The 14,395-nt window shown below is 37.0% G+C and overlaps 1 protein-coding gene across 1 annotated transcript in view; it reads left to right on the plus strand.

The window, feature by feature from the left end:
- LOC106059857 (suppressor of lurcher protein 1-like) overlaps positions 1-14,395 on the plus strand; it is a 266,518-nt gene that overhangs the window by 142,255 nt on the left and 109,868 nt on the right. The window contains exon 10 of the mRNA XM_056031426.1: positions 4,743-4,814. Coding sequence (XP_055887401.1) covers positions 4,743-4,814 — 72 coding nt within the window. The remainder of the gene's footprint in view (positions 1-4,742; positions 4,815-14,395) is intronic.

Genomic DNA, 14,395 nt, shown 5'->3' on the forward strand with positions numbered 1-14,395 from the left:
AGTTTTATTGATAGTAATCGTTTATTTTACTCCTTTTGACTAGCCAAACGAGAATGCTAAAAATATCAGTCCTTGCTACCTCTTTCTCTCTAAAAAAAATTTAATAGATTCTAGATCTAGATTTATCTTTTTGATGCTAATAGGATAAGTTTTTTTTTATTTATTTTTATTTAGCTTCTAAATGGGAGCGGAAGTGACGCAAGACATTTTTTTAAATTCGTCAAGGTTAAAAGAAATATTTTTTAAAAACTAACAGAAAGTCCTATTTTTTTTTTGGCTACTACTATTTATACCTAGCAGTACGCACAGGCTAAGCAGTTGTTTTGTTCTCAGACTTTCTTTTGTTTATTATGGCCGTAACATCCCCTTTATTTTTTTTTAATAAACGTGCTCATTTTAACGATCAACCTAACACACTTTTTTAGCCCATGAATTAGTATAACTGTTACAATGAAATTTTACGGCCCGATCTCTCTTACCTTCTCTCTCTCTCTCTCTCTCTCTCTCTCTTTCGCTCTCTGGAACACCCATTTAGATGGGGTTTTTTTAAGCTGCACATCGTAATATCTCCCACATAGACTTTTGACTTGATTTGATTATACCCGCATCACGCAACCTTTGGACAGAATTCTCAACCATATCTTCCAGTATTGGAATGCCTAGATGAGCTTGCGAGCCTTGGTGATCTCAAAAAAGCAATAAACTGCATGAAAAATAGAAAATCTCCAGAGAGTGATGGTATCCCAGCAGAAGTAGTTAAGATCAACGAAACACACCTGCTCCCTGAACTCTATAATCTCCTCTGCCGCTGCTGGGAAGCAGGTCATATCCCACAGGACATGCGTGAAGCAAATATAGTCACAATATACAAGACCAAAGGGGATCGGAGTGACTGCAACAGTTATAGGGGTATCTTTCTCCTCAGCATAGTTGGCTAATTCTTTGCTAGAGTGGCACTATACAGGCTGCAAGTGATAGATTCTAGAGTCTATCCAGAGTCTCAATGTGGATTCAGGAGTGGTAGATCCACCCCAGGCATGATATCCTCTCTACGACTATTGCAGGAGAAATTGAGAGAGAGACAGACCCTTTTACTTCGTTTTTGTTGATCTGACTAAAGTCTTTGACATGGTCAGCAGAAGTGGCTTTTTCAAACTCCTAAGGAAAATAAGTTGCCCTCCCAGACTACTAAAGTTCATTGAGTTCTTTCACGAGGAAACAAAATGTACTATCAAATTCAATGGAGCCCTATCAGCACATTTTGAGGTTAGCTGTGGAGTCAAGCAGGGATGTGTGCTCGCACCTACTCTGTTTGGCATATTTTTCTCCTGCCTACTGCATAATGCGTACAACGACATCAACGAGGGTGTATTTCTCCATACAAGATCCTCTGGAAAACTGTTTAATGTATCAAGGCTGCGGCTAAAACCAAGTTTAGGAAGATTAGGGAACTCCTGTATGCTGATGTTGCAGCTATTGCGGCTGATTCTGATACTCAGCTTCAGTCCCTGGTTGACAAACTATCTGCTGCTTGCCAGAAGTTCGGCTTAAATATTAGTCAAAGCAAGACTAAGATACCAGTTCAGAACACAAATACAGCACCTCACGTAACCATTAATGACCAACCACTAGAAATTGTTGACTATTTTTGCAATCTTGGCTCCATCTTATCCAACGATGCTCTACTAGATAAAGACATCAACAACATAATAGCCAAAGCAATGGGCACCATGTCACGGTTGCAAAAAAGAGTGTTGGACAACATATTGCTGTCTAACAATACTAAAGCCTTAGTCTACCGGACCTGTGTGATGAGCACTTTGCTATACGGAAGTGAAACATGGTTAACCTACTTATGGCAGGAAAAGAAGCTAAATGTCTTCCACCTCCACTGCCTAAGGCGGATCTTTAAAATATGGTGGCAAGATAAAAAAAAACAATGAGGAAGTGCTACAAAGAGCCGGATGCCAGGATATCCGCTGTGTTATCAGTAGCAGACGCCTTGGCTGGCTTGGCCACGTACGTAGAATGCCAATAGGTACACATCCACAAGACATTCTGTATGGCGATCTAAAAGAAGACAGGAGAGCCGCTGATCGCCCACTTTTACGATATACGGATGTATGCAAACCTCAACACACATTTTGTATCCAATCTTGCGAAAATCCGGGGGCAAGGGAAAACTCCAACAGAATGGAAACTAGTGAAAATGCCTAAAAGGAGACATATCCCAATGCAACAACTGCCGTGGAATCATGCTTCTCTATTCCCAGCAAAGTCCTAACTCGCATTATCTTGAATAGATCAAAAGAAGCACTAGACAAAAAACTACGTAGAGTACTAGCAGGATTCAGACAAGACAGTTCATGCACAGAACACATAGCCTTAGAGCAATCCGTGAAATGGCAGTTCTCCCTGAATTGAATCTTTGTTGACATCGAAAACGCATTTCTCAGTGTAGACAGAAGTCATTATGGTATACCAGACAAATTTATCACGATTATCCAGAATCTATATGAAGACTCCGAATACCTAATAATCCACAATGGAAAGCAAAAAAACTCATTTGAAATAAAGACAGGAGTGAGGCAGGGGCTGCATGCATTCTCCAACAATTTTCCTATTGGTTATAGACTGGATTATGAGAAGGTCAACTGATGGCAATACAAGCATCAATGGAAAAAACAGCTTGATCTGGATTTCGAAGATGACATTTGTCTCCTGTCTCACAAACTACAACACGCTCAGACGCAGATGTCAAAAATCGAATCAAGGCTTGAAAATCTGGAGCCCAAAAGCACTTTGTCTAAAAGAAACAACGCATCTTCAACACAAATGTAATTCAATTCTTTTATATGGTGCAGAGAGTAACAAATAGCAACACGAACAAGTTCCTAACATTCACTAACAAATTTTTGCGTCACATAATTGATGTTAGATGGGCTAATAAAATTGTAAACTATAGTTTTGGGAAAAAAACAGCAAACACTGATAGAGCAAGCAATAAGAAAACGCAAATGGGTTTGGGTTGGGCATACATTGCAAAAAACAGAAAGCATTGCAAAACAGGCCCTAGACTGGAACCCACATGGGAATAGAAAGGCCAGAAGACCAAAGCAAACATGATCAGTACACCAAGGGGCAAAAATGGAACGATGGACATCGACCCAGCTGAGGGGAATTACCCAGAAAAAGAATCCGAAAGCGAAGTGCTGTTGTGTCTCTATGCTCAACTGTGAGTGAAAAGAATTAAGAAAAGAAGTGGTAGTGTTAACCCTAGCCAAAACACTAAACCTATCACAAATTTTAACCTAAAACTCTCACTTACACTTATCAATATAAGCCTAACCTAAATCTAAACCTATCAGCAAGCCCAACCTAACCATATCACTAAACTTAAAACCTAACTTTAAACATAGTAACAGGCCCTAAATCTATCACTAAAGGTACTAAGCCTTAATCTAATCCTAAAGCTATCCCTTACCTTAAACCTGACACTAAAGATAACCTAAACCCAACTCTAGGGCCTAATTAGTATTTTAAAAAGAAATTTCCCTAAGGCGGTATATAGTTCAGTGACACTTGTTTTTTATTTTTATTATTGAGTTCTGAGATGGCGAGTTACTTCGCTTCAGAACATCCCAAACGACAGGGGGCGTTGCTTCCAGTCCAATGATGAACATAAAAGAACGTAAACAATAGTTTTAGCTTAATAATAATTGACGATGGTACTTTTTGAAGTAGGTGTATGGGCTACGGTAGGACTACAGAAAGAACAGGATCGGTGGTACAATATGTACTATTACCAAATTTTTTATAATTAAAATATATTGATCCAGTCTTAAAAGTAGAAGCAAGACTAATATGTTTTCAATAGCATCTAATTAGTGAGGAAAATTGGCAGTACTTTTAAATGCAGACGCAAATACTTATCTTATGAAATACAGACGTTACTTCGAAAAAGAAGATGCACACATTAATTTCTTGAACTCTTCAGTAAATGCGAAAATGCCCGAAGACGTAGAGTCAGTTCAAGATAAATATTTTCTCGTTCCCTTGCCAAATTAAAATTAATTTCTTTTTTTTTTTTACTTTGAAACAATTATAAAGGTTATACTATTGTTTTCCCAATGTAGCCAACTATTTTGTAATTTTTTTCCCAACGATATACAGCAACTATCAAATTTCTAGGAAAACCGATAGAGCCGGTGTTCAAGTTCCACCCAGTAAGGTTTTTCCCACTCAGAAGTCTCCACGAAGTTACGAGTTGAATAGAGGTATTGCAAAAAAGAGCTCTGCAAGTACTTGAAAGTTCATTGTCTAAAAATTCTAATTCTCTATACAAGGTTTATCTCCCTTTATCTTAGGGCTAGTAGTCTAAACAAAACTAAATGAAATGAAATTATAACTTATTGGTAAAATAATGTTGTTGTTTTTTAATTTAAATTCATAATTGTGCAAACTTTCAACTTGATTCGAGAAAGTGAAGTGGGAGATTCCAACTCGAAAGACAGTCAGACGGAGTGAGTTAAAGTAAATATAGATTTTGTAAAAAAAACAAAAAAAACATTATCATTATTGAAATACGAGGTCATCCTTATATTCTTCATGCTAAAACAATAGTGAAACCTGTTTTTTGACATGCATTTTTTACCAAATAACAGACTAACTTGTGATTTAAAATTATTGTATCCCTAATATGTTGCTTATTAAAAATTGTCTAAATCATTTATTTTTTTCAGGCTTTTCTGCAAGCTATGAATTCATTAATAAGCATGCATCAAAGCAAATCAAATCTATTAAAAATGAATCCAGTAAGTACTTCAAATCAACATCAAAGAGTTTAACAAGCGAAATATTTTTAAAATGTAAAAAAAAATAAAAATTATGGCTTTTATATAGCGCTACTTTCATGCTAAGAGCATGCTCAGAGCGCTTTGGTCCTATCTCAGTTGTGGACCAGTGGGGGGGGGGTGTAGCTAGGAGAAGGTTTTTCCGTGCTGCCTTTAGGCGCTCAGTAAACACAACTCTGCCCGACTCGGGTGTCAAACCTCGAGCCCCCTTCATTGGTAGCCAAGCCAAATTAAGTTCAATCGCACTTAGACTCACGACCACGCTTCTCACAGAAACAATTAAGGGGAAGAACTGCAAAATCACTGCCATATATTTCAATACTCCCTTTTTCTATATAATACAAAATTAATTAAATACCACTAATTGGTTGAACCTAGGCAAAATTAGTTATTTTATATCTATACCAAAACATAGGGGTTTTCTTAATTGGTTATATGGTTTTTCCATCTTAGTCTATCTATCTTGTAATTCTTAACACCTAATTCTCTAAGCTAGGCTTATCTACCTTTAGCTTATGACGTTTTAAAAAATATATTCTATATAAAGAGAAAATGAACTAATTAGGACTAATTCCTCAAATAATTGTATCGATTCACGTGTTGTTAGGGACAATGTGCAAAGTTTCAACTTGATCCGAGAATGGGTAGTGGGAGAAACAACATACTAATATAAACATGTACACAATGCATACCAGACAGACAGAGTGAGTATATAGAGAGCTTTATAAGATAAGAATTAGAAACGATGAAGTTATAGCTTGGGAGTTCAGTGAAAACATTGTCAATGGGTAAGTGGTATTTATTTGTTTTGTATTTTTGTGTATCATTTTTTTCTGGGTGAAAAGACATGCTCCTATATAACTCCCTTTACTGTAAACGATCTAATTCTCTTTGTAAAATTAATGTATCTTGTGTTGTTTTTTATTGTTCTATATATTAAGCAATCGTCTGCAAATAATTTGACTTTTGTTCCTGAACTAATGCAGTTTGGTTAATCATTTATGTAAATTAGAAATAGTATTGAACTTAAGACTGTTCCTTGAGGTACACCTGAGTTTAATCTTATTCGGTTGACATAGAGCCATTTATTATTACAGTTTGTTCTCTCCAGATAAGAAAATCTTGAATCCATAGATGTAGAGAATCTGCAATGCCAAAATATTGTTTTTAAGCAACCTATGGTGTTGAATTTTGTCAAATGCGTTATAAAAATCTAGTAAATAACATCTATTTCTGCATTTAATATCTTAGCACTTTGCTAATTGCATTTTCTATGTTTAAATAATTGAATAATTTTTAAATCATCTAATCGTATTTTAAAATAATAATACGCATTAGTAATATAAATTTCTTTAGTTTCTTCTAAGTAGACTAAAATGAGAAATTAAAAGATGTCAAAACATTGTTTACACTCTACGGCAAAAGAAAAACAAAATAAATTCATAAATTGTTAAATGCTGCTCTTATTTTTGAAATAGTTTTGTTAGTATTTTCGTAAATACAAAATCAATATAATAATTTTCTAATCAGCTGGTTTAGCTTATATATATATATATATATATATATATATATATATATATATATATATATATATATATATATATATATATATATATATCCAAAGAATAATTTGTCAAATCTGCCGATAAAGCGAATCAAAGTCTACACATATTCTAATTGTACGCGTTTTTAGTGCACCTGCCAAGTTTGAGCTTTTCTTCTTTTAAATTATCTTATATTCAGAACAAATGCCGAGAGGCCCACTGAGGCTTACCTGACACGTTCAAACCCATGGGAGGACAATAAAAAGAGACCGAAACTTGTTATTAGCTTTATCAATATATAAACAAGTGGTTCCTTCTTAGTAGTCGTAATTGCATTGTTTACATAATAGAAACTTTTTCTGTCGCCTTTCATACTACACAATTTGAAACATCTTTTATATTTCAACTCTTTACTATTACAATTAAGTTGTACAAAGCATGCCCACTTAGACTGTCGTAATTAAACATACAAAACTCTTAAAAGAACAAGACTAAAATTATATTGATAACAGGCGAATACAAATATTATTCCGAGAAATTTATATTATTAATAAAATAATTTAAATCATCAATTAACACTTTGACTAAAGCAGTTGTAGTCATTCTATAGAATGCCTAGGTAAAGTAGGACATGGAGAAATCATTCTATAGAATGCCTAGGTAAAGTAGGATATGCTGGATTTCGCACTTTGCCGGTAACATATATATTGTAGTACTTCAGCCGCAAAGTAAAATGCTACACAGTTTGTTAGGACTGTGATGATTGTATTTGGTTATTTTTGTCTCAGTCTTTTCTTCCTACTTAAAGACTGAAGCGCCCACACGTAATTGTAGCTGTAATTACCAATATCTACTCATCTTAAGTTCTACCTAGTTGTTCTCTACCTAGTTGTTCTCTACCTAGTAGTTCTCTACCTAGTAGTTCTCTACCTAGTTGTTCTCTACCTAGTAGTTCTCTACCTAGTAGTTCTCTACCTAGTAGTTCTCTACCTAGTAGTTCTCTACCTAGTAGTTCTCTACCTAGTAGTTCTCTACCTAGTTGTTCTCTACCTAGTTGTTCTCTACCTAGTAGTTCTCTACCTAGTAGTTCTCTACCTAGTAGTTCTCTACCTAGTAGTTCTCTACCTAGTAGTTCTCTACCTAGTAGTTCTCTACCTAGTAGTTCTCTACCTAGTAGTTCTCTACCTAGTTGTTCTCTACCTAGTAGTTCTCTACCTAGTAGTTCTTTACCTAGTTGTTCTCTACCTAGTAGTTCTCTACCTAGTAGTTCTCTACCTAGTAGTTCTCTACCTAGTAGTTCTCTACCTAGTAGTTCTCTACCTAGTAGTTCTCTACCTAGTAGTTCTCTACCTAGTTGTTCTCTACCTAGTAGTTCTCTACCTAGTTGTTCTCTACCTAGTAGTTCTCTACCTAGTAGTTCTCTACCTAGTAGTTCTCTACCTAGTTGTTCTCTACCTAGTAGTTCTCTACCTAGTAGTTCTCTACCTAGTAGTTCTCTACCTAGTAGTTCTCTACCTAGTAGTTCTCTACCTAGTAGTTCTTTACCTAGTTGTTCTCTACCTAGTAGTTCTCTACCTAGTAGTTCTCTACCTAGTAGTTCTCTACCTAGTTGTTCTCTACCTAGTAGTTCTCTACCTAGTAGTTCTCTACCTAGTAGTTCTCTACCTAGTAGTTCTCTACCTAGTTGTTCTCTACCTAGTAGTTCTCTACATAGTTGTTCTCTACATAGTAGTTCTCTACATAGTTGTTGTCTTTGACTAAACACTATTAACATATATTGGCGCCATATTTGCATTAGCGACACGTTTAGAGTCTCAACCTAGATCTAGCTATAATAGCCTCTAATTTGGCGATGCACCCTACCTAAATCAGCAATTCGGCGTATGGGCAAACTGAGCTCTGGTCGGCAGCCAGTCTAGGAGAAGGTAACTCCGATATAACACCTACGCCTATCTGTTGACTAGTCGAAACTGAGTCGATACCTCTCAAAGTCGCCTGCTGGAATGTCCTTACACTGAAGGACAGCAACAAAAGTGAATGGCATTAGAGTTGGTTCGGCTAGATCTGGACATAGCTGCCCTTAGTGAGAGTCCTGTGCAAGGTGGACACTGCTGACAAACTTATTATGATGGGTGACTTCAACGCTCGAGTGGGAAACTACTACAGCGTCTGGCCAGGTGTCCTAAGTAGACATGGTATCGGCTGCTGCAACGATATAGGCAGACTTCTGTTGGAACTCTTTTTCTGAAGCAAAGTTTGTAATAACCAACACAATTTTTCAACAAAAAAGCAGTTTTAATAATGATAATAATAATAATCTTTATTATCCATAAGGAAATTTGTCTTACAATTTGTGCATTACACTAAACAAAACATTATAATTATAGAAATCCAAAATATACATTCACACCAGACTCACTCATAATTTACATGCGAAAAGTTTTATCAGATTGTTTCTATTAAATTATTTGATTGCCAGGGGAACAAAAGAGTTTTTGTGTCTATTTGTCTTTGCTATTGGTGTCTTGTATCTTTATTTCGAGAATCTTTTTAGCTTTTTTATGAATTTGTCTCAAACAGCTGCCCAAATGGAATTTGTTTTTTTGCCAATGATTTTACCAGCAGCATTTAGGATTCTATGAAGTTTTTTTTTTAATTTTTAATGTTCAGATTGCCATAGCAGGTAGTGATATTGAAACTTAAAATATTGTAGGTGTGAGCGTGATAAAACATATCCGACCCCAGACATACGATTAAAACTAGTAGACCCTAATGCAACTAAGCTTAGTCGTTCATCTAACGACCTTCAAATTCTAGCACTGGAGACCATTAATGCCTTCAAGCCCAGTAATATTTTTTGCATATACTGATGGGTCGGCATCGATAGATTCTGGAAGAGCAGGCTATGGAGCCTACATCGAGTTTCTTGGCTCTTACTCAGTCAAAATCTTTGGACCATGTGGTAGTGTTTGCAGTTTTGATGCGGAGACCATGGCAGTCTGTGAAGCCTTAAGGGTCATTGACTGTCAACTCGGCAAGGGACATTTGAGGGCAACACAAATTGTTGTGGTCACTGACTCAAAATCTGTACTACAGGCTTTCAAAGCCCTGGACCATGACCCCCCAATATCGACCGACACTGTCATCATGGACTCACACAACATAAAGCAGCGCTATGGAACCCCTGTAATAATGCAGTGGGTAGCGAACCGAGTCACATAGGTGTGACTGGCACACTATTGCAGACACCTTGGCCCACCAGGGAGGGCACATTCCATCAACTCACTCAAATGGAGTTTGATGATGATGATGATGATTTAATGATTTGATTGCCTGGGGAACAAAAGAGTATTTGTGTCTGTTTGTCTTTGCTATTGGTGTCTTGTATTTCTTTTGTGATGGTATCATGGTAAAATCACAAAATCCTGACCCAAACTGTGATTTTTGGCTGCCCCCCGAAAGGGGAAAAGGCGCTATTAGTTTTGTGCGAAATGTCTGTCCGTCTGTTCGTCTGTCCGGTTTGAAAATCCGACATTATATTTTAGTTAATTCAAGGTTCTGATGTAACGGCTACTTTTTTCTTTTCTAAAAGCGAAAAATCTAATTTTAAAATTACTTATGCAAGCAGTTTTTCATAAAAATACACCACTTTTACAACTATTCACTATTAATAGTAACAAACACTAGAGGCTCCTAAGCAGGAGAGAGGAAATGTCCCATATTTTTAACACATTTATGCAAATAGCTTTTGTTTTTTTTTGTTGTCAAGCTGTTTTATGAATGTTTGTCTCAAACAGCTGCCCAAATGGGATTTGTATTTAGCTAATGATTTTACCAGCAACATTTAGGATTCTAAGAAGTAATTGTGTAAAATTTCAGCTTGTTCAGAGAATAGATGTGGGAAAAATAACGTGCACATACTTTTTAAAAAGAGTAAGTTGATATAAGCTTTGTAAAAATGTGAACCTTTTTTACATTTTTACAACAAAAAAAATTTAACGATTTAGACTGTTTTTAGCGGCCTTCGAAAGGGGAAAAGACGCTATTAGTTTTGTGTGAAATGTCTGTCCGTCCGTCCCGTTTAGATCCCGTAAACTACAAAAGATAGTGAAAATCCGACATCACAATATTTTAGACCATTCAAAGTTCTGATGCAAGGGCTACTTTTTTTTTTTCTGAAAGCGAAAAATCTAATTTTTTAAATCACTTATGCAAGCAGTTTTTTAAAGAGAAAAAGCTAATTAGTATGCAATATAAGTTATAATTATAATATAATCTTGTATATAATCTTGTAAACTGCGTTTTCTTTTACATATTTATTTTGAAGAATTTTTTTTTTTTTTTTTTTTTTTTTTTAGGTTTCGTATAAGAGATTGAGCCTTTTCAAAACAATTACATCAATTATAAGACTTCAGTTAGGCCAGGAGAGGCGCGGTAGCTGAGTGGTAAAGCGTTTGGCTTCCGAACCGGGGGTCCCGGGTTCGAATCCTGGTGAAGTCTGGGATTTTCAACTTCGGAATCCTTGGGCGCCTCTGAGTCCACCCAGATCTAATGGGTACCTGACATTAGTTGAGGAAAAGTAAAGGCGGTTGGTCGTTGTGCTGGCTACTTGACACCTTCGTTAACCGTAGGCCACAAAAACAGATGCACTTTACATCCTCTGCCCTATAGACCACAAGGTCTGAAAGGGGAACTAGTTAGGCCAGGTTCACTTCTAACTTTGCATTCACTTGCACCTATCCTTTGATCTGCTGGACCGTTGGGGCACTACACAAGATCTGTTAACCTTCTGTCTCCATTCTTATCTCTCATTTGTCTTTGATATAATTTCATTCGGATGTTCTTTCTGAAAATACTGAAGCCTGCCTGGGTGGACCACTTCGGGGGCCGATTTTGAGTTTGTGTTTCCACAAAAACTGTCTTTGTAACCTTGTTTATTATATTCTGGCATACTTTTTTATTTTTAATGCTCAGATTGGCCATACCAGGTAGTGATATTGAAATTTAAAATATTGCAGGTGTGAGCGTGATAAAACATATCCAAGGCCTTTTCGCTAACATTAAACGAGGACATTTTCCTAAGTAATCGTAATCTTTGCTGCCCTTTTTTTGCTTACATAATCAGTATTTGCAGTAAAATGTAATTTTTTGTCTAAGATAGTACCAAGGTATTTAAAAGTTTGCACTATTTCAATAGTCTCTCCAGCAACACAAATAATATCATTTTCCTTCTTTTCCCTACGAAAATCAATTATTATTTCTTTGTTGTTGTTTTTTTTTACATTTAATAATACAAAAATTACATTTACAGTATTTTTTATTGTGTTCTATTTCTCTGAAATACTAATTGACGTCTGAGGTCTCTGAGAGCAGGGGAAGAAGAGCCGCATCATCAGCGAAATTTGTGAAGGAGCAAAAAGGACTGTCGAATTGAAAATCATTGGTGTACAAAATGAACCACAATGGCGATGTCACTGCCCCCTAGGGCGCTCCTGTGTTAACAATGCGTGCATTTGATATTAAATTGTTTACCCTAACCCTCTAAGGTCTCTGGGTCAAACATTCATTAGCCTATAGTATTATATATGGACTAATCTTCAATAAGTAAAGGAAGTGTTATCAATCACACATAAGTGTTAGGTAAGTCCAGATATTTGTAGACACTATTTAAAATATTTAGGTTGGTATGCAAATTGTAAAGGGTCAAAGATCATTCAGAATTAATATTTTAACCAATTTTTTAAAATATTTAGACACAGTTGAACAGGCCTTAAGTCATTCATTTCCTTTGGTTTGGAAACCTTTGGCACAGGTACAATTATGGACGACTTCCACACAGATGGTATCTCGTGGTTTTTAGTAATGAAATGGAAATATCTATAGGAAATATTCAGCTAGTTGTTCAACACATTCTTTTAAGATTCGCCATTTTATTCCATCAGGCCCACCAGCTTTCATCGGATCGACGTTTTTGAAAATGTTGCAGACTTGCTCTTTAGTAATCTCTAATTCTAAACAGTTGTTAACTTTGACATCTTCAAGGGCCTTAAGTCTTAAATAATTAAAATCGTTAGTGTCGAAACGACAATATAAATTCTTTAACTTAATGGATAATGTTTTGTCGTCTCTTGTACTTTTGACTTGTGCTCCTGCCATTTTGTTCATGATACCCCACGCCTGTCTCATGTCACTTATCTTAATCGAGTCTTCCAGTTTGGTGCGGTAGTTTCTCCTCCTTTCCTCAAGAGCGACGTTGAGATTACGTTTCCTGTCTGTCGCCACTCATATATGCCTTTTTCTTTTTGACGATTTCACGTTTTATTTTTGCAGTGACCCATGGTTTATTATTGAAGTATATCTTGATACTATTAGTACTGATACACATGTTTTCACAGAATCTAATGTAATTTGTCACTGCTTCGAACCATTCTTCCAGATTTGAAGTGGTCTCTTTAAACAATTCTAGACCACTCCGTAGTTTGAGAATGTTGTCTTGAGTACATTTTTGTACGTTATTATTTTTTTTTTGAATGACTTTGCCCTCTTTAAGTTTCGTGCGGTAATTAGGCAGCAGTTGTACTGTTTTGTGGTCCGATGATCCTAGTGGTGGCTTTTCACGAGATGTGAATGCCCCTTTGATGTTACAGTAACAGTTCTGTTCTCTCTTGTTGGACATGAGGTGTTTTGATAGAAGGTGGGTAGGTCAACCTTCAAGGTGCATTTATTAAAGCCACCCAGTATAACTACTTGTGCGTCCGGTGACCTTGTCTGAAACCCATCACTACGTCAGCGATGATGGCAGCTGCGACTTCCGTCTTGGCTGCAGGCGGAACCTAAAACCAGGACAATGTAAATAACTCCAAAGTCTCGTGATAAATAAAAAGGTCTCAATGAGAGCGCTAATAGTTCTAGATCAGGACAGCACATTTTCCTTTTAACCGTATAGTTGTTACAATACTTGATGTTGATGTACACACACAGCCCCCCCCCCCGCATTCTTTTTCTTAAACTCAGCCGTTCTGTCAGATCTAACACAAGAGAAACCATCAATAGCAATCAGATCGTCCTTTTATCATCCTCTAACCAAGTCTTTGTAAACGCTAATAGACAACTTTCTCTAAAAACGTGGTCGTAGCGTACACGGGGACATATCTCATCCACTTTGTTTCTGATTGAGCGGACGTTAGGTAGGAAGTGGTGGGCACCTGGCTCTGATGGGCTTCCGGCTGAAATATTTAAAATGGGTGGTGTCGATCTAACCGAGTGGCTAACAGACTTGTTCGCTCTATGCTGGGAGAAGTGTGTGGTCCCACCAGAACTTGGAGATTCCGTAATCATATCCCTATACAAAAAGGGTAACAAGTCTAACTGCTCCAACTATCGAGGCATTACACTTCTGTCAGCAGCAGGAAAGATCTTTGCTCGAGTATTGCTCGATCGTCTAACCCTCTCTTTAGTGGACGAGGTGTTATCTGAGAGCCAATGTAGCTTCAGAGCCGGTAGATGTACACCTGACATGATATTTGTTCTGCGACAATTACAAGAAAAATGCAAAGAGCAGAACCTAAACCTATACGCTGCCTTTGTGAACCTCACCAAGGCTTTCGACACGGTCAGTCGCGATAGTTTGTGGAGGATTTTGGCCAGGCTGGGATGCCCACCTACGTTCCATCCATTCTCAAGCTTTTTCATGAGGGACAAAAAGGCCAGGTCAAACACAATGGAATAGAATAGAAAATGGCGTGAAGCAGGGCTGTGTTCTTGCTCCTACTCTATTCGCTATCTTCTTTGGCGCAATTCTGGATCAAATGAGGCAGCGATTGCACGAAGGCATCTACATCAGGTTTCGTTCGGGCGGTAATGCGTTCAATCTTCGACGTCTACTATCCCATACAAAAACAAAGGATATGGTCATAACGGAGCTTCTCTATGCCGACGATTGCGCCCTGCTAGCTCACAATAAATATGATCTCCAGAACACGGTCAGCGAATTTGTAT

This window comes from Biomphalaria glabrata, chromosome 6 (genome assembly GCF_947242115.1).
Source record: "Biomphalaria glabrata chromosome 6, xgBioGlab47.1, whole genome shotgun sequence".
Taxonomy (NCBI): domain Eukaryota; kingdom Metazoa; phylum Mollusca; class Gastropoda; family Planorbidae; genus Biomphalaria; species Biomphalaria glabrata.